Source organism: Nyctereutes procyonoides, unplaced genomic scaffold (genome assembly GCF_905146905.1).
Source record: "Nyctereutes procyonoides isolate TBG_1078 unplaced genomic scaffold, NYPRO_anot_genome, whole genome shotgun sequence".
NCBI classification, from domain to species: domain Eukaryota; kingdom Metazoa; phylum Chordata; class Mammalia; order Carnivora; family Canidae; genus Nyctereutes; species Nyctereutes procyonoides.
In genome coordinates, this window is record NW_026575146.1 from 69,007,521 (window position 1) to 69,027,543 (window position 20,023).

At 50.8% G+C, this 20,023-nt stretch overlaps 1 protein-coding gene across 2 annotated transcripts; it reads left to right on the forward strand.

Moving 5' to 3' along the window:
* The first annotated feature begins 3,579 nt into the window (after positions 1 to 3,579).
* HSPBP1 (HSPA (Hsp70) binding protein 1) lies at positions 3,580 to 16,318 on the forward strand. Of its 2 annotated transcripts, none has more exons than XM_055311435.1 (8): positions 3,580 to 3,707; positions 4,050 to 4,347; positions 6,558 to 6,762; positions 8,766 to 8,990; positions 12,031 to 12,186; positions 12,299 to 12,395; positions 12,902 to 13,013; positions 16,017 to 16,318. In XM_055311435.1, exons 2-8 carry the CDS (start codon positions 4,144 to 4,146, stop codon positions 16,089 to 16,091), a joined length of 1,074 nt encoding a protein of 357 aa, XP_055167410.1. In that variant the 5' UTR covers positions 3,580 to 3,707; positions 4,050 to 4,143; the 3' UTR covers positions 16,092 to 16,318. The 2 variants fall into 2 exon arrangements, with proteins under 2 accessions (XP_055167410.1, XP_055167411.1); XM_055311436.1 differs by having other exon boundaries at positions 4,053 to 4,347.
* Positions 16,319 to 20,023: the final 3,705 nt, after the last annotated feature.

The following is a 20,023-nucleotide window of genomic DNA, read 5'->3' on the forward strand; positions in this document are numbered from 1 at the left end:
AAACAGGGAGATGGAAGAGATGTGATGGGGACCGGGAGAGACAGCGATACCGAGAGAACCGGGCGGGGAGACAGAGAGACAGGGACAAGGCGGGAACAATGTGGAAGAAAGACAGAAGGATGGAGAGTCAGAAAGAAGAGTGGGAGAGAGGTGGAAAGGGATGGGGGTCAGGAAGAGGAATGGACAGGTGGAAAGGGAGAGCGATGGCAAAGAGAACCTTAAACCCACAGTGGTGTTGGCACTGGTCCACAGGTGCACAGGTGCAGGGCACATGCTGGGGAACACAGGGACACACTGCAGGGGCAGACTAAGAGGGAAAGAATTTGGGAGTTGCCCAACTAAGACTCATCCCTGCTTTTCCAGGTCTCCAAGCCTGCCCCCCACCCCCAGGCCTCCTTTCCCCACCAGCACTAGGGGACCCATCCACTGCATTTAGGATTCTCAATGCTCCCGTTGAGAACCTTCCAGAACCCCCTTAGGTCCCTGTGTGTTTAGACCCCTGAATATTCTCTGTGCCCACAAGAGGGTCTCCTCAATCTTTATATGGGCCTTCATATAATTATACACCCCCCACCATGGCACATCACATAGATATCCACATAATCCAGGACTCCCCCATATCAAGTACCCAAAGGTGTTAGGCACCCCTTTAATCCCTAAGTCCTCTAGAACGTGGATCCAAGAGCTTCTATTCTCTTAGTCAACCACCTTCATTCCATGAACCTTTATTGAGTGGTAAATCTGAGCTGGCACTATCCATATGCTGAGGGGACGGCAACTATCCCAATCAATCAAGATCCCTGCCCTGTGGAGCTCCCACTGCAGTGGGTGAGGCGAGTGATAAGCAAGATGAGCAAAATATTTGGTGTGTTTGACAGTGGAGACCAGTGCTAAAGAGCAGATTAAAGCAGGGAGGGGGACAGGAAGTGTTCATTGGGTGGAGTATGATTTTTGATATAGTGCCAAGAAAGAGTCCTCCAGTGTGGGGATGTTGAAGGAAAATGAGGGTCCGAGCTGTGTGGACAAAGTACCTTCCATGTAGGGGATAGCAAATGCAAAGGCCCTGTGGTGGGAGTGTTCCTGGTGTGTTGTGGGAACATTGAAGGCCCTGTGTGGCCAGAGGGGAGCAAGTGAGGGGGAGAGAGAGAGAAAATGAGGTGAAGAGACAGATCATATAGGACCTTAGAAGCAGGGTAACCGGGCAGCCCCAGTGGCTCAGCGGTTTAGTGCCGCATTCAGCCCAGGGTGTGATCCTGGGGACCCGGGGTCAAGTCCCATGTCAGGCTCCGTGCATGGAGCCTGCTTCTCCCTCCGCCTGTGTCTCTGCCTCTCTCTCTCTCTCTCTCTCCTTTTTTTTTTTTAAAGATTTATTTATTTATGATAGAGAGAGAGAGAGAGAGAGAGGCAGGGACACAGGCGGAGGGAGAAGCAGGCTCCATGCTGGGAGCCCGATGTGGGATTCGATCCCGGGACTCCAGGATCGCGCCCTGGGCCAAAGGCAGACGCTAAACAGCTGAGCCACCCAGGGATCCCCTCTGCCTCTCTCTCTCTCTCTCATAAATAAATAAAATATATATATATTTTAAAAAGAAGCAGGGTAACCATATGCCTGGTATTCTGTAATTGTTTTTTTTTTTTTAGTTATTATTTTTTTAAATTTAGGGGCCCATGGGTGTGTCAGTTGGTTAAGTATCTGCCTTGGGTTCAGGTCATGATCCTGGGGTCCTGAGATTGAGCCCCACATTTGGCTCCCTGCTCCACGGGGAGCATGCTTCTCCCTCTCCTTCTCGCTTCTGCTCTCGGTATCTCTTTCTCAAATAAATAAAATCTAAAAAAAAAAAAAGATTTCATTTATTTATTTGAGAGAGAGAGCACAAGCAGGCGGAGTGGCAGAGGTAAAGGCAATATTTACATGTTGTAAATAATATAAACTGACTTGTATCTAGGTGTATATAAGTTTGGGAGGGTAAATAACAGTCCCCAGAGATGCCCACATTCTAATTCCCAGAACCTGTGCATGTATCACCTTATAGAGCCAAAGGGACTTTGCAGATGTGATTGAGTTGAAGATATTGAGATGGGAAGATGATCCTGGTTATTGGGGTGCACCCTAAATGTAATCACAAGGGTCCTTCTGAGGGGCAGGCAGCAGAGTCAGAGAAAGAGATGGGATGATGGTGGAAGCAGAAGCCAAAGCAATGCAGTCACAACCCCAGGCGTGTGGGTGTCCTCCAGACGCCAGAAGAGGCAGGAAGCAGATTCTCTTCTAGAGCTTCCAGAAGGAACACAGCCCTGCTGACACCCTGGTTCAAACCCAGTAAGAACCACTTTGGACTTCTAACCAGCAGAACTATAGGATAATAAATCTGTTGTTTCAAGCCACTAAAATTTTTTTAAAGATTTTATTTATTCATGACCGACACAGACACACAGAGAGAGAGAGAGAGAGGCAGAGACATAGGCAGAGGGAAAAGCAGGCTCCATGCACTGGGAGCCCGACGTGGGATTCGATCCCAGGTCTCCAGGATCACCCCCTGGGCCAAAGGCAGGCGCCAAACCGCTGCGCCACCCAGGGATCCCCATTTTTTATAATTTAAAGGCAGCAACAGAAAACTAATACAATAGGGTACAGGGGTTGGGGGTGGGAGCCCAGATGAGAGCTATTCTGTTCAGTGCTACAAACACTGCCCACTGTGCGTGTGGCTTTTATGTTGTCTTCCTATTTCTGCCCCAAATATAACCTGGAACACACCAGGCCTGGCAGTGAACACCAGCTCCGGAGGGTGAGTACAGCCTTCTCCTGACGGGGCGGGACCTCTAATGGGAGACTGGGACCGGGATTTCTCTAAGCCCAGCTCAAGGCAAACACCTCTCAGGCCAGGCGTATTCCCAGAGCTGAACCCCAAAAGCGGAGAACACAGTGGGCTCGCCTCCCAGAGCACCTTGTTTGGGCATTTTGCTTCAGGTTCGTCTTTCAAGAATCCCCTCCCATGCATCTGGCAGGTCTCAGGGAGGATTCCAAGAGCGAGAGCCTGGGTGGTAACAGGTGTCTGCACAGGAGCTGCAGCAAGGACCAGGTAGCCCCCTTTGACGACTGGGGAAACTGAAGCCAAGAGAGGGGTGAGGTGGGCCAAGGGTGCTTAGATCAGATGTTATAGGTGACAAGCCAGGGCTCCAGGAAAAGGTGGGTAGGGGTCTAGGTGAGGGGCCTGCACTACCCGCAAGGAGGGGTGGGGCCTACCAGGCACCAGCACGGGGCGGGGCTTAGGTCAGGGGCGGGGCTAAGCTGGGAGAGGCCGAAAGGCCTAGAATAGGGGCGGAGCATGAGGTAGCAGGGAGGGGCGGGAACTTAGGTGTGGGCGGGGTCTGGCCGAGGCGGAGCTGACTGGGGGCGGGGCGAGGGTGGAGCTTGAAGGGAAGTCGAGGGGGCGGAGCTCGCTGGGGGGCGGGATCCGGCTCGGGGGCGGAGCTTAGGCTGAGCATGGACGGGGCGGGGCCGAGCGCAGTATCCGGGCAGGTGGGAAGGGCTTAAGAGACTGGCACGAGGTCTCAGCCTCAGATACGGCCCCAGGTTGGGAGGTTGGGAGGGGGCGCCGGAAACTTCCGGGCGAGACCGGCGCATTTCCGGTCAAAATGGCGGCGCCCACCAGAGTCAGGTGGCAGCGACTCTATCTTTAGTAGCGGCGGCGACTTGAGGCCCGGGGGAGGTGAGGCCCGGGGAAGTGAGGTTCACCTCTCTCTGACTCCCCTCTTTGGATAGGAAGGACGAGACTTGTTGCTAAGACGTCCAAAGGGAGGGCTTGTTGCTATGGAGGCAGGGCAGTGGGGTTGCTAAGAGACAGGAACGCATTTAGTGGAGATGGGGGAGGGGATTGGTAGGTGGAGTGGGTGGGGCTTGTTGCGAGGGAGGAAGGAGGGACTGAGACTTTGGGGAAGGGTCCTGTTGGTATGAAGGAAGGAAGGCGGGGCTGTGGTTAAGGTGGGTGCGGGCACAGTGGTTTGGGGTCATGGGGCGGGCGCGGAGCTCTCCTAAAACGTCACCTTCTCAGCAGTCCCCCAGGAGTCGACCCATCCCGACGCCAGAACTACCTCAGCGCTGACCACCTCCTACCCCAAACACAGTCTTCCCTTCAGAAACGGCCCATGGCGGACCAGGGCTCAGGGGGCAGCCGCCTCCCTCTGGCGCTGCCCCCAGCCTCCCAGGGCTGCTCATCCGGGGGCGGCGGCTCCTCTGCGGGGAACTCGGGCCATCCTCTGCCCCCTCGAAACCTTCAAGGCCTGCTGCAGATGGCTATCACGGCGGGTTCTGAGGAACCAGACCCCCCTCCAGAACCCATGAGTGAGGAGGTAAAGATGGAGGGACCCGACGAATTGGGGGGAGAGTGCCCTGGGCAGAGGCAGCGCCTAGGTGTGAAGGCAGAGTAGTAGGCTGTATTTGTCCTAGCTGGTCATTGTAGATTGAAGGTCGGGTCTACGAGTGTCTGGGAGGGCAGATACGGCACTGGAATGCAGAGTAGCTTCTGGGATGCAGAGTAGCTTCACAAGTAAAGAAGGAGGGAGGATTCTCAGACCCCTGCCATCCTGGTTCCAGCAATATCCAGCTTTGTGACCTTGGGTATATTGTTTCATCTTTCTGAATGGCAAGGTCTTTATTTGCAAACTGATGATGACAATAAGACTAGTAACATGTACTTCACCAGATTTTTTTTTTTAAGATTTTATTTATTTATTCATGAGAGACAGAGGCAGAGACACAGGCAGAAGGAGAAGCAGGCTCCATGCACAGAGCCTGACGTGGGACTCGATCCCCGGTGTCCAGGATCACACCCTGGACTGAAGGCGGCACTAAACCGCTGAGCCACCAGGGCTGCCCTTCACCAGATATTTTGAAGATACACGGGACTCAGGGCACACCGTCACAGAGGCCGGGCTCCTGCAAGCATCAGGCTGTTCTCATGAAGAGGGCAGGCTCTGTGGACAGACCATTTAGGTGTGACTTAAGGCTTTGTGGATGGCCAACGGTGTGACCTTTGTGTGTCACAACCTTTCTGGGCCTCAGTTTTCTCATCTGTGAAGTGGGGTTGACAGTAACACTTGGAAGGTTGTCTTGGAGATGAGTAGCAACATCTGTTATATGTGTTTAGCTGGCGATGGTGTTTCCAGTGTACAAAATGCTGTGCTAATCCAGTGACATCCATGATGTCATCGAACTTTTAGGTTAATGAAATGGGAACAGGTACAGAAAGATGAATGTCTTGCCCAAATTTGTTTAGGACTGTGACTATAGAGCCCACATATGAGCACTAACAGGCCCGATGGGAAAATAAAATTTAGTGGGCAGCTCTGAACTGTCATCTTACTTGACCTAATAGGCAGCATTTGATTTACTGGCCACCTGGACAATGGATCTCTTTCTTCATTTGGTCTTTCTTTCTTTCTTTCTTTCTTTCTTTCTTTCTTTCTTCTCTCTCTCTCTCTCTTCTTTCTTTCTTTCTTTCTTTCTTTCTTTCTTTCTTTCTTTCTTTCAATGGATCTCTTTCTTCATTTGTTTTCTTTCTTTTTTTTTAAGATTTTAAAAATTTATTTATTCCCAGAGAAGCAGACATCGGCAAAGGGCGAAGCAGGCTCCTAACAGGGAGCCTGATGCAGAACTCGATCCCAGGATCCTGGGATCATGACTTGAGCTGAAGGCAGACACTCAAATGCAGAGCCCCCCAGGCATCCTTCTTTCTTCATTTGGTTTCTAGAGCACTGTCCTGGTTTTCATCCTTACTCACTGGCTCTCCCTTCCTGTTTTCCTCAGTTGACTCTTCCTCATTCCCCAGCCTCTGAATGATGGCACACCCCAGGGCTCTCCTCGTACCTACCTCTGCTCACTTCCTTGGTGATCTCATGTGTTGAGACTTTATTTACCCTGATGACTCTCCAGTTTACATCTCTAGACCACTGGTTCTGATTTCATCCCCCTCAGGACATTTGGCAATGCATGGAAACATGTTTCATTGTTCCACTTGGGGTGGGGTGGGGCTACTGGCATCTAGTGAGTAGAGACCAGGGATGCTTCTCAACATTCTGTAACATGCAGGACAATGGGACTGCCCTTCCCCCCACTACCCCCTAACTCTCCAGCTCCGAGGGTCAGTAGAGCCAGGGTTGAGAAAGCCAAGTCTAGGCTGGGCCCCCTCCCTGAGCTTCAGGCAGCCTACTCACTATTTTACCTTGTGCGCATAATAGAGCCCTTGAACTTAACATGGTAGAAAATGAGATCTCATCTTTACTACTCCTGCTCCATACCTGCTTCTCCTATCATTGTCCTCATCTCCTTCTGGTTGCTCAGGACAGAAATCTGAGAGTGCCTTCTTTCACACCCCATAGCCCCAGTCTCTCTATAAGTCTGGTATCTAGAAAATATTCAGTGGAAGAGATACCCAGTGGGTAGCTGTTGAAGGAATGATAGGTCAGCTCTCAGATGTTGGCTGTTATTAGTAACAACTGTTATTTATGATTTCATCACTGATGGAGGTTTGGTTCTTTCCCCCACTCTCCTGCCCTGATAGAGGCATCAGTGGCTGCAGGAGGCTGTGTCAGCAGCCTTCCGGGGCCAGCGGGAGGAAGTCGAGCAGATGAAGAACTGTCTTCGAGTGCTGTCCCAGCCTATACCCTCCTTGGCCGTTGAGGCTGAACTGGCCACTGACCAGCAGGAACGCGAGGGGGCCCTGGAGCTGCTGGCCGACCTGTGTGAAAACATGGACAATGCTGCAGGTATACCTGGGCCCACCCACGGCTGCCCCTCAGCAGCCTCTGGCTCTTTCCTCCTTCTCAGCCCCATGTCCTGCTGTGGCTCAGCCCTTGTCTTTTCTCTTGGGGACCACACCATCGGACTCTTCCCCACCCTTCCAGCCTCCAGCCTCTCCCTCTCCTGTCTGGCTCCAACTCAGGCCCCAGATGGGACTGTCCTATCTCTTCCTGGTTGGTCCCCTTGCCACCAGGAAGGAACTTTCACTTACCCCCCAGCCTGGCTGGTATCAGGTCTACCTTCGTGACATTTTCCAAAACTGGTCATTTCTCCCTTGTCTCTTGGGACTGCACTGTCACTGCCTAGAATATGAATGAGGAGGTGGTTCTGGGCAGCATGGTCAGGGAAGGCCTCCCCAAGGGGTGCCATTTGATTAGAGACCTGGAGTGAATGAGCAGGTTATGGGAACAGCCATGAGAAAAACATAACAGGCAGAGGGAATAGGCCAATACAAAGGCCCTGAGTACACATACATGCCTTGTATGTGCAGGAACAGCAGTAAGGCCAGCATGACAGAATGCAGTGAGGGAGGGGCGAGAGGTAGGAGGTGCTGCTGGGTGTGCAAGGCCTTGCAGGCTGAAGTAGGTGCTGTGGGTTTTGTCCTAAATGCCGAGGAGCTGATAGGAGGTCAGCATCCCCCATTTCTTTTTCTTTTTTTTTTTTAGCATCCTCCATTTCTTTTGGAGGGGCATGATGTAGCTGTGGAGGGTGTGGACGTGTCTTTTCTGGATGTTTCACATAAATGGAATCATGGAGTACGTGATCTCTTGTGACTGGCTTCCCTGAGTGTGACATCTTCAAGGTTCTCTCACATTGTAGCCTGTATTGTAGCTTTATTCTTCTGAATGGCTAGTCCTCCATCGTGTGGATTGACCTCATGTTTTTTTTTTTTTAAGATTTTTATTTATTTATTCATCAGAGACAGAGAGAGAGAGAGAGAGAGAGAGAGAGAGAGAGGCAGAGACACAGGCAGAGGGAGAAGCAGGCTCCATGCAGGGAGCCTGATGTGGGACATGATCCTGGGTCTCCAGGATCACGCCCTGGACTGAAGGTGGCGCTTAAACCGCTGAGCCACCGGGGCTGCCCTGACCTCATGTTTTTTTTTTTTTTCCCTCATGTTTTTTTTATCTGTTTGCAACTGATGGGCATTTGGGTCCTTTCCCCCTTTGGTTATTGAGAATAATGCTGCTTTGAATGTCGGTACAAGTGTCTATTGGAGTCTCTGCTTTCTGTGGTTTGAGATATTTATGTAGGAGTGGACCCATGATAACTCTGTGTTTAACTTTTCGAGGAACTGCCAAGTTCGCTGGTTACCACCTTATTGACAGAAACAAGGGGTGGGTTGTAGTTTGCCAAGCCCTGGTCTAGTGTACTGTTCTCCCATAGGGGTGTTCTGATTGTCACAAATATTGGGGGTTGGTACTGGGATGTAGTGTGCTGGATTCTGGAACCCTAACCCCCTGAATGCTGGTGTTTTTGAGGCATGCTGGCACTGGAGGAACCTCTGGTTGGGTGCTTGACGGATCCTGCACTTGAGGCAGGCTCTGGGAGCCAGCCCACCCATCTGGCCTCACTTGCTGTGTTCACTTGTGAGGGCTGACCACCTCGGGGCTTGAAACACAATGTATTTTCTCAGGGTTCTGAGACCCAGGTGTGGGCAGGGCTGGTTTCTCCCGCGCTCTCTCCTTGGCCTGCAGATGGCTGCCCTCTCCCTGTGTCTTCACACGGTTTTCCCTGTGTGTCTGTGTCCTGATCTTTTCTTATGAGGACATCAGTCTTACTGTGAGGATTAGGACCTATCCCGATGACCTCACTTTACCTGGATGATCTCTTACAAGGACTATCTTCAAATATAGTCACATTCTGAGACACTTGGGGGTTGGGGCTTCAACATGTGGATTTTGGGTGGGGGGTGGTGCATAAGTCAGCCCATTCCACCTGGACTCTCATCTCTCCTCTCTCTGCACAGACTTCTGCCAGCTGTCAGGCATGCACCTGCTGGTGGGCCGCTACCTGGAGGCAGGGCCTGCAGGGCTGAGGTGGCGAGCAGCACAGCTCATCGGCACGTGCAGCCAGAATGTGGCAGCCATCCAGGAGCAAGTGCTGGGCCTGGGTGCCCTGCGCAAGTTGCTGAAGCTGCTTGACCGGGACCCCTGTGACTTGGTGCGCGTGAAGGCCCTCTTTGCCATCTCCTGTGAGTGTCTGGGGCAGCCAGGGAGGGGCAGGGGCCCTGCTGGCATCTGCTCAGGGGCAGATGGAGGGGAGCCATAATTGTTTATTTATTCCCATAGCCAGTTAAGACTGTGCTGGAGACTGGGGACAGGGTGCTGAGCCAGCCAACCCCTCGCTTGTCAGAGAGCCAGATTCTGATGACATAGGTGCACCACTCAGCTTATGTGCTTCATGTGCATTAGGGTTCTTGGCCTCAGTGCTGTTGACACTCGTGGTAAGGAGGGGGCCAGTTTGTGTGTAATGGGGTGTTAAGCAGCACCCCAGCCTCTCTACCTGTTGGAGATACTAGTGGCTGCCTCCTGGGCAATAGGTGCCAGGACGAGGATGATTCCAGTGCCTGTGGGGCACTCTATGCCAGGCCCTGCGAGAGTGTTAACTTGTTTAGTTCATATGCACAGCCTCTGAGGTAGGGAGACCAAATCCACCTAGAGGAGGTACCGGGTGACAACCTGGGGCACCCTGCAAGGACATGCAGATGTGGGGTTTGAGCCCAGGGAATGTTCTTAACCGTGGGTTGGGCTCCTGTCTGTGTGTGTGCTATGCTGGAGGCCCCCACTGGACCGTTTTCTTTTTTTTGATACTGTTTCCTTTTTAAATAAGCTTTATGGAGATAGAATTCACAGGCTATAGAGTTTATCTTTTTAACATGTACAGTTTAGCATATTCAGTAGGTTGTGTGGTGGCCATGACCACTGTCTTAACTCCAGAACATTTCCCCCACTCCCAAAAGAAGCTGCATTCCTGTTAGAAGTCCTGCCTCACCCCCTCCCTCCAGCCCTTGCAGGCAGCCACCAGTCTGCTTATCATCTCCACAGATTTGCCTGCTCTGGATGTGTCCACCATGTGGCCTTTTGTCTGTGTCTGGCTTCTTTTACTAAGCATAATGTTTTCCGGCTTCATCTGCATTTATAACCTGTGCCAATGCCTCATGCCTTTCTATGGCTAATATGTCACTTATAAAGGGACCACATTTTGTTTATCCATTCATCAGTTGATTGGTTGGGCATAAGTGGTTTCTACCTCTGGCTGTGAGAATTGTGCTGCTGTGAACCACGTGGACAAGTTTTTGCATGGACATGTGTTTTCCTGTCTTCTGGGTGTACACACCTGCGGTTGGAATTGCTGGGTCCTATGGCAGCCCTGTGTCATCTGTTTCAAGTTGGAGGAAAACCTGTTTCTTCCACTCATGACATTTGTGACACCAAATGTGTGTGCAGGAGTTTACATAAGTCAGTTTTCCAATTCTCTGGACACCAACTGGGCATTCTGCAGTTCCATTCTGACACTGACTACTCAGAGTTGGCACACCTCCACAGGTTAAGGACTCAGTTCTAAGAGACGGTCCCTCCTGCAGACACCAGTGGAAAGTTTGGGCCTTCTGGGGGCTCCTGGCTGGCTCAGTCATGGAGCATGCAACTTTTGATCTCAGCGTTGGGAGTTTGAGCCCCATGTTGGGGCTAGAGTTTCCTTAAAAAAAAAAAAAAAAAGAAAAGAAAAGAAATTAGAGCTTCCTGTACTTATTAGCTACTGGCTATATATTGGGCATTGCCATGATCCCCTTCTCAGGTTTGATACTTTGCTAGAATAGCTCACAGAACTCAGAGGAATATCTATGTTTAGTGGCTAACTATAAAAGATATGAATAGGGACACCTGGGTGGCTCAGCTGTTAGATGCCTGCCTTTGGCTCAGGTGGTGATCCCGGGATTTGGGATTGAGCCCCGCATCGGGCTCCCTGTGAGGAGCCTGCTTCTTCCTCAGCATATGTCTCTGCCTCTCTCTCTCTCTCTCTCATGAATAAATAAATTTTTTTTACAGATTTTTATTTATTTATTCATGAGAGACAGGAAGAGAGAGAGGCAGAGACACAGGCAGAGGGAAAAGCAGGCTCCATGCAGGGAGCCTGACGTGGGACTCGATCCTGGGTCTCCAGGATCACGCCCTGGGCTGAAGGCGGCGGTAAACCCCTGAGCCACCCAGGGATCCCCTAAATAAATCTTAAAAAAAAAAGATATGGGGATCCCTGGGTGGCGCAGCGGTTTGGCACCTGCCTTTGGCCCGGGGCGCGATCCTGGAGACCCGGGATCGAATCCCACGTCGGGCTCCTGGTGCGTGGAGCCTGCTTCTCCCTCTGCCTGTGTCTCTGCCTCTCTCTCTCTCTGTGTGACTATCATAAATAAATAAAAAAATAATAAAAAAAAAAAGATATGAACAGCCAGATGAAGCAGTGTATAGGATGAGGTCTAGAAGGGTCCCGAGCACAGGAACATCTGTCCCTGAGTTGGGGTGTGCCATCCTTCTGGTACAAGGACGTGTTCACTAACCCAGAAGGTCTTGTGAACCCCACCGTTTAGGGAATCTTGTGGAGGCTTCCTCCTGTGCACATAATGGATCATTAATTCCACTCTCATCCCTCTCCTTTCTGGAGGTTGGGAGGTAGGGCTGGAGGTTCCAAGTTTCTAATCATGGCTTGGTATTTCTGAGAAGTAAACCCTGTCCAGGAGCCCACCTGGAGTCACCTCACTGGAACAAAAGATGCTCTTATCACCCAGGAAGCTCCGCGGGTTTGAAGAGCTTAGTGTCAGGAATGGGGGCAAAGACCAGATATATATTTATGTCACAGTTTGGTCCTGGGAAAAAGAACAGGGAAGCTGGGAAGGAACTCTAGTAAAGGTGAGAGAAAGAGTCCTGGAGCAGGTGGCATCAGGAAGATCATGTCCGAAACTGAGGAGATAGGTGGACAGACAGACCTTGGGAGGCTTGGCCACAAAGGGTAGACAGCCTCAGTTCCCCAGACATACCAAGAGCCAGAGCAGGATTGGGGAGGGACAGGGCAAAATTTTCTTCTAATAGTCTCTGTTAATTATATCTCAGTAAAACAATGCTTTAAAAAAATATTGTGCTTATGAAACCCAGGCCCATAGTAGTTGAAAGTGATAGTGGTGAGGCTCATGGTGACAGTGGTGACCTTGAGGCCTCTCTCCCCCCCCCCCTTCCTGTCAGGCCTGGTCCGGGAGCAGGAGGTGGGGCTGCTGCAGTTCCTTCGCCTGGATGGCTTCTCTGTGTTGATGCGGGCCATGCAGCAGCAGGTGCAAAAGCTCAAGGTCAAGTCCGCATTCCTGTTGCAGAACCTGCTGGTGGGCCACCCTGAACACAAAGGTGGGGCAGCCAGGGCAGGGGGCCCAGGACAATGCCCAAGGGAGGGTGGGGGAGGGGTGTGCCTGGGGAGGGGTGTGGATCACCCCTCTGACCCCCAAGCCCCTTCCCCCAGGGACTCTGTGCTCCATGGGGATGGTCCAGCAGCTGGTGGCCCTGATCCGGACAGAACACAGCCCCTTCCATGAGCATGTGCTTGGAGCCCTGTGCAGGTATGCTGGGGCCTCTGAGAGGACGAGGCCTGGGGCAGGTGCTCCTATTTTTCAGGCTGACATCACTGGGCTCCAGCCCTCCAGCCTCCTCCCTTCTAGGATTCAGGAGTTCAGGCCTTTCCCACCAAGGGGGCAGGACTGAGTGCTGGCGCTCCCTGGGCATTAGTTTCCTCGTGTGTAGGGGGCTGACACAATAGCCTGGGAGAAGAGGGAGAGTCTTTCTGACCCCGCTCCCCCTGCACCCAGAACTAGCAGATTAGCGTCTGGAAAAGATGACAGACACAATTGAGCAGGTGGCAGCTCTGGTGTGTGGAGTGGGCTCCAGGCCAGGCTCTGTGCTAGGTGCCTTGTTTTGTACGCATCTCACTGTAGGCCCTGATGTGGGTGGGGACCCCGTGAAGTTTGTATTGCAGATGGGGAAACTGAGGTGGGGAACTGTCTTGCCCGGGGCTCCTGTGGGAGCAGTGCAAGGGCGCACCTTGAGGATTGCTCTTTTGTTCCTACAGCCTGGTGACAGACTTCCCCCAGGGCGTGCGCGAGTGCCGGGAGCCCGAGCTGGGCCTGGAGGAGCTCCTCCGCCACCGCTGCCAGCTGCTGCAGCAGCACGAGGAGTATCAGGTACTGCCCACGGGGCCTCTGTGGTCTATTCATCCATACGTTTGTCTTCCTGTCTCTTCGTTCCTGTGTTTCTTCTGCCATCCATCCAGCAGACATTTACTGCCCCCTCCCCTGTGCCTCATGCTGTGTGAACACCACAGGCCAGTGGTGAATGATGAATTGGAGTGTTTTAAGGGGTTAATGAAGTTATTTATTAGCTAAACTTTATAAGTGTTTACATCCTATCAGATACTTAATAATTATTTTTATTAGACTGATAAATCAATAATAAAAGGTAACCAATTTAATATTTGATTAAATAAAAAGTAAGTAATTAAGTAGATAATGAGTAGCAAATAGATAACTCATATTTAATTAGATAATAAATAACAAGTAATAAATAGCTCATTAGATATTTAAATAGATCAGTAACAAGTAAGTGATAATTCAGATAATTAGGTAATTAGTAACAAATTAGTGGTAAAGAGCAACTGATTGAATATTCATATAGTTGTTTAGTTATCTAAACAATGAAGTGATTTAGCTAACTGATGATTAAGTAGCACCCAGATGTTGGTGCTTTAGCAAAGCTGAGCATGGCAGACGTGCTACCCTCCCAGGACTTCTGTTCTACTGAGTCCATTCCTCTGTGACCCTGTTGAGCATTTCCAGAGAGATGGCAGGATTGAGGAGCAGGGAGGGCCAGGAGAGGCACACTGCTCAACCCCAGGTCTGCCCCAACCTCATCACAAGGACACGTGGAAAACATGCCCATGGGTTGTGCCCACGGGTTAAGCCTGGCCTAGCCTGGGCTTTCAGCTGGGGAGCACCTCAATTGTTGCTGTCTTGGGACATTCATTCTCTGCGCCACTGGCATGCCAGACCCTGGGCAGGTGATGCCAGGGCCCACTGTTGAGGGACACCTCCTGCAAAGTGACCAGCACTCCTTTTTTTTCTTCCAAAAAAAACTTTAGCAACTTTATTGGGGTATAACTATCATATAATAAATTCCAGTTCTTGGAAGTGTGCCATGTGAAAAGTTTAGACATAAGAATACACCTGTGAAAACCTCATCCTTCCATCCCTCCATTCGTCAGGGGCAGCTTACCCACGTGCCAGGCCTGGATATGGGCACTGGGGGATTTGATGAGGAGCAAAAAAGATACAGTCTTGGTTCTCAGGGCTTCCAGGGGTGATAGAGAAACATGTAGACAAATAAACAGAAGCATGTATTTACAAATACCTAGTGTGTGTATGTGTGTGTGTATATGCATGTATAGTACATGCAATATTTGTATCTGTGTAATTTAGCATTGTTTTGTATAGTTTGACAGCAGGAAGTTATAACTACAGTGAAGGAAACAACCTGTGAGGGAACAGAGAAGGCTGGGCAGTGATATTTTCGGTACTGATGGCGGCTGTAACACTACTATAGACCAGGTGGCTTAGCACAGAAATGCATTCTCTTGCAGTTCTTGGGACTAGGAGTCTGAAGTCAAAGTGTCTGCAGGGCCATGCTCCCTCTGAAGGTTCTAGGGAAGAATCCTTCCTCTTCCAGCTGCCAGTAGTTGCTGGCAATCCTTGGCATTCCCTGGCTTAGTGATATGCCACTCCAGTCTCTTCATATGGCCTTCTTTCCTATGTGTCTGTGTCTTGGAAATCTTTCCAGATACTTAAGTAGAGGTCTGCTTTAATTCTAGCATAACTGAACAATGCAATTGGGATGGTATTCTATAAGGTGATTCTATCGTGACTTAGTTCTTTTTTCTAACTCTTTTGTAAGTATTTTTGTAGGTAAATTGAAGTGTTAAATTTCATGAATGCCTTCTCATGAAAAGGTCCTGTGGTCATGTGGTTCAAAATTCCAAATGCATAGGAGGGTCAAAAGTGAGAAGTCTCCCTGCTGCCCCTGCCCCTAATCACCCAGTACCTTCCCCACTTCTGTGTGTGGCCTTCCTAAGATAGTCTGTGCACATAAGCAAATGTGTGTATATATTCTTCCTTTCTACCTTCCTTCCGTGTAAAATCTACTTGTCCTGACCACTTTGTCGCTCCTTGCCTCGTTCCCTTTTATAATATCTCAGGGAAGAATGCAGAAGGAGTGTGTTGTGTGTGGGCAGCCATGGCTGCAAGGTAGGTTGCTGTTTTCGTGTCATGACCCCTCTCTGCTGCTACCAACTCTGCCGAAAGAATAAACCTTTACATAGATTTCTTTAGATGTGTGAGTATGTCTATAGAATAGTTTGCAAAAGGGGAAAAGCTGGATTAAGGTAGGTTAAGGATGAAGTTATACAGCTTAGGGCCATTTTTGCTAGCTGTTGCCTGGTTGCTCTCTGTAAAGGCTGAACCAGTTGACTCTCCAACTGTGAAGGTGCTCAAAAGTATCTCAAGCCATTTGACCTTTTTTTCCAAGCTGATTGGTGAAAAGTAGTATTCTAATCAGTTTATATTTGCGTTTCTCCCTGGAGGAAAGTTGGAGAGCTTTCCTTTCCTGTGAATTGTTCATATCCTTTGCCCATGTATCTACTGGGTGGTGAGTTTTTTTTTTTTTTCAATCAATATATTAAAGTGCTTGAAGTATTAAATATGTTAGCCTTTCCTGACAAGTTGCAAATATTTTTCAAATTGTTTTTCTTTTATTTTTGTTTCTGGCTTCTTTTTGCCATGCAGAAACCTTTTATGTTCATGTGGCCCAACCTAGGAGTGCTTCTTTCTTGGTTTCCGGGATTTGTACCTGTGGAAGGTTCTAATTTTAAGTGGGGATTAGTAGGGGTCCGTCATACCTGGGGAAATGAAGAGCCCAAGGGGCTGAGGTGAGGACAGACCAGTGGGGTGTCAGAGACGCTGGGAGGCCCTTGTTCTGGTTCAGTAATCCAGGTACAGATGAGAAAGGAAACAGCGAGCCGTGGATCTTGGCTTGAGTCAGAGAACCCCTGGAGGCTTCTGGGGCCAGCACTGGGGAGGACAGAGAGGCTATCTCGGTGCCGTGCACTCAGGGCTCCTGCTCTTGCCCCCCTGATCCAGGAGGAGCTGGAGTTCTGCGAAAAGCTGCTACAGACCTGTTTCTCCAGCCCGACGGACGACAGCATGGATCGGTGAACCCCGGTGGCTCAGCACCCCCTCTCTGTGGGAACCCCAGGCGTCCTGTCTCCCAGGGGGAGAGCAGAGCCTTGTTGGTGCGCAGCCAGGGCGGCCCGCCCGGTTCGCTAAAGAAGGCGCCGGCCCCTGGGCTCCACCCCTCACGCTAGCACTTTCCCCTTCCGCACCGCGTTCCCGGTTCCCCCTTCCGTGTCCACACTGTTCTCTAATAAAGGTGTTCTCCTCCAGCTCCTTCACTGCGGCCTTCATCATCTCCCCTGGAGGGCGCCCCACCTGGGAAGGTGCGCCATCTTAGGGGGCCTGGGGTGCCCAAACTTGAACATGAACGCACTGCTCTCAAATCCAGAGCCACCGTCGCTCACCTGCGCAGTCTCTCCTGACAGGGAGGGTGGGGGGCCGCCCTCCTTCCTTCCGGTTCACTCATCCACCCCTGCTTCTCCGTTTGAAGAACCCTCAAATTTAGCACACAGGCAGCCCGCCTTGAGGTGGAAGCCACGTTATCTCCCAGCATCCCATGCGGAGGTGCATTATGTGACCTCAGCTCAGCCAATTAGAGCTCAGCGCAGGCTTCTGGGCAGTGGTGGTGGGAGCCCGTGCACCGAGGGTGTGTATGTGCCAGGAGCTTGGGCCTCCTTTCGACCAACTGCAAAGCACCACACCGTCTCCAGCCTTCTCAGAGATTAGGGTGGTGAGACACGCCTCAGCTCCTTTCATGAATTCCTTGTCAGTTAGCTGAAGGTGGTTTCATCATTTGCAGCCCCTGCTGATCTTCAGACGAGGAATCAGCCCAGGGTGGTTGAACTGTGGGCAAAAGTTCACAAACCTATGTTTCAGGCAAAGCTGTGTGCATCCTCCCGTATTCTGGTTTCCTAGCTGCATTTGATGTGGATGAATTCCTCTCATGTGTAATTTACTTGTACTCCAGGGATTTGGGAGGAACCAGTTATTTTCACCCTTCTTCCCAAATTCAGCATAAATCAAGAGGTAGGTACAGGATTTGAGAATTGAAGATAAAGTATCACCTTTATTACCATTAGCGATCAGAAGAAATGGCTTTAGTCTTGCATTAGACAGGGTTTCCTCTCTGGTCACAGGCAGCACTGGATACGCACAGGCCTTCCTCTGGGTGCAGCAGGCCAGACCCTGGGCATGCTGGCTATGAGAGGGGGAGCTGGGGTGAGCCATGATGCCCATCCAACCTGGCACATTGTTCCTCAGCCCCTGGAAGGGGTGGAGAAGCCAGAAGAAGACACACTAAATGGTTGAAGTTCCTTTACATGGAAATGTGGACAATGGGGAATGGGTGTTCCAACCAGACACTTTAAGAAGTCCCTTCCAATTTTTTTTTAATTTTATTTATTCATGAGACACAGAGAGGCAGAGACACGGGCAGAGGGAGAAGCAGGCTCCCTGTAGGGAGTCCGATGTGGGACTCAAACCTGGGAGTCCAGGATCACACCCTGGGCCTAAGGCAGGCACTAAACCACTGAGCCACCGAAGTGTCCCTCTTCCAATTTTTAAAGATTTATTAGCGCATAAGTGCATACATGCATGTGCAAGTGACAGGGGCAGAGGGAGAGGGAGGGAGAGAATTTCAAGCAGAGTTCCCACTGAGCACAAAGCTGGCTGGGGTCAATCCCATGACCCATAAGATCATGACCTGAGCCAGAACCGAGTCCTACACTTACCTGACTGAGCTACCTACATACCCCACCCCTTCCATTTCTAATACACATACCAGTTGTTGTGCCCGAGATTGCGAATCCGAGAAACCACCGAGGAGCCGACACTGATGCAAACACACGAGGGTTTATTTACAAGCTCGAGCTTGGGTCCAAGTACACCCAACACAGCAGAGCAGGGATTTGGACCCCAAGACTAAGAGGCATAGCAGCTTTACAGGGACCAGTGGCCAATGGGATATGCAGAAAGTTGCACAGTCCTGTCGGGCCACGGTCCACATGCAGGTGGCGGATAGAATTACATTTTACCCTAAAGTATCCATTTGAACTGGCCTATCACTGAGCCGATTTCGGATTAGGGTGTGCCCTGCGGGTTGACTAGGGTGGGGCAGCGCCCTAAGCAATAAGCAGGTCAGCACAAGGCGGTTGCAGCACAAAATGGAGTCAGTCCTGCTCTCCTTGTCCAGGGGTAGGGGATTTTTGTTAAATTTCCTCGGTCCCACACAGTAAGGTCAACCTGTGAGTTCTGAGAGGGTGGAGACACAGGTTTCATTCCTTAGAGCCCCTGCAGCATCCAGACTTACCATGTCAATATCTCAGGTTTCACTTGGTGGTTGAATATGGCTACTCCATGTCCCTCAGTTCCTGAGCTCTATGTTAAAATAATATGGCAGCTGTGCAAGCATACTGGGAAAGAAGCAAAATGCTGAGTAGAAGACAAAAGAACGTGACAGAGGAAAAGACTCAAGGAAGAGAAGGAAATGCCTCACCATTGTTTCAAGCTGAGTAACAATAGAGCTTGAGTCCATTTTAAGACAAAACCTCGGGATACCTAGGTGGCTCAGCGGTTGAGAGTCTGCCTTTAGCTAAGGGGGCGTGATTCCGGGATCCAGGATCGAGTCCTGTATTGGGCTCTCTGTGACTACTCCCTCTGCCTATATCTCTGCCTCTCTGTGTGTCTCTCATGAATAAATAAATAATAAAATCTAAAAAAAAGTAGAACAAAACCTCAAAGATGAAAAGGTAAAATAGGTAAACTAAGGAGAGGGCTGTGGTGGCTCGCTCAGGAAAATATTTGCTCCCTCCCATTCCACCTCCGGAAGAGTACTGTCCCAACCCGTGGGCTGTGGAGAGTCAATTCCTGCCCCATGACTTTGGTATTGATCATGTGACTTGCTTTGACCAACGGATGGTGGCAGGTAAGAGGCAACCTAGGCTGTGCAACGTGCTAACAGATAGGCTTGACTCAGATGCTTCTGCCTTTCCGTATGAGATGGTGCTCTAGGTAGCCTGTGGTGCCAGAATATGAGACATGGTAAGAACGAGCCTTGCCACCCTTTACAACGGCAGCTCCAGGCTGCGAACCTGACATGTGTTGCCGAGGTGGTGACTGTCACACGGCAGTCGGTGGCTGATAACAAGGATCAAAAAACATCCCGTGCATCCCGTACCCTGGAAATGGCAAGGTCCCAGAAGAGACATGTGATAATAAGTACATACAGGTGGAAATGACAAAGATTTCAACCAGAGAGAAATTAAGAGATGTGAAGGACAAATGCATAACTGGCATCCTTGAAATAGAGAACAAGTAGAACAGGAAAATGCACTTAAGCATACGATTCGGTAAAATGTCTCTGAAATAAGTGTGAGCAGGTTAAAAAAATGAAAGTTGTCAGTACACACACTCAGTCGTCTGATCCTTACAGTGGGCTTGTAACATGGGCGGGGGGAGGCATGAAAGCTGGGGAAACTGAGGCAACAGGAAGACAAAGCCCGGGTAAGCGCGTGCAGCATAAAAGGTCGAGAACTGCGCGGGAGCGGACCGCGCAACTTCGGCTGGGGAGAAAACCTGCTATGGATTCCCCAGGAGCTGGACCCCAGCCGAAGCAGGATTATAATCTGACGAGACCGAGTAGCGAACAGATTTCCAGGAGCAAGCTGATAGAGAAATCCTGGAGCAGAATTCTCTCTGGACATTGGAACGGAGTCGTAGATGAACACGGCGCCTGCGCATTAGGTTGTCTGGGTTTATTTGGGGAGAGATCGTTGGACCAAATCAGCGCAAGCGTATCTGGGGCCGTGGGCTGGTTGGGCGGGTGGGGAGCGGCCGGGCCCCCATGCGCACGCGCACTGCCGGTCCTGGGCGCGCGGCCTCCGCGCACCAGGCGGGCGGCGGGTGGGCGGGGCTTCCTGCGTGCCCCTGCGCTAGGGGATTGTGGGATAGTGGCGGACGGAGCCGGGCGGCGGAGG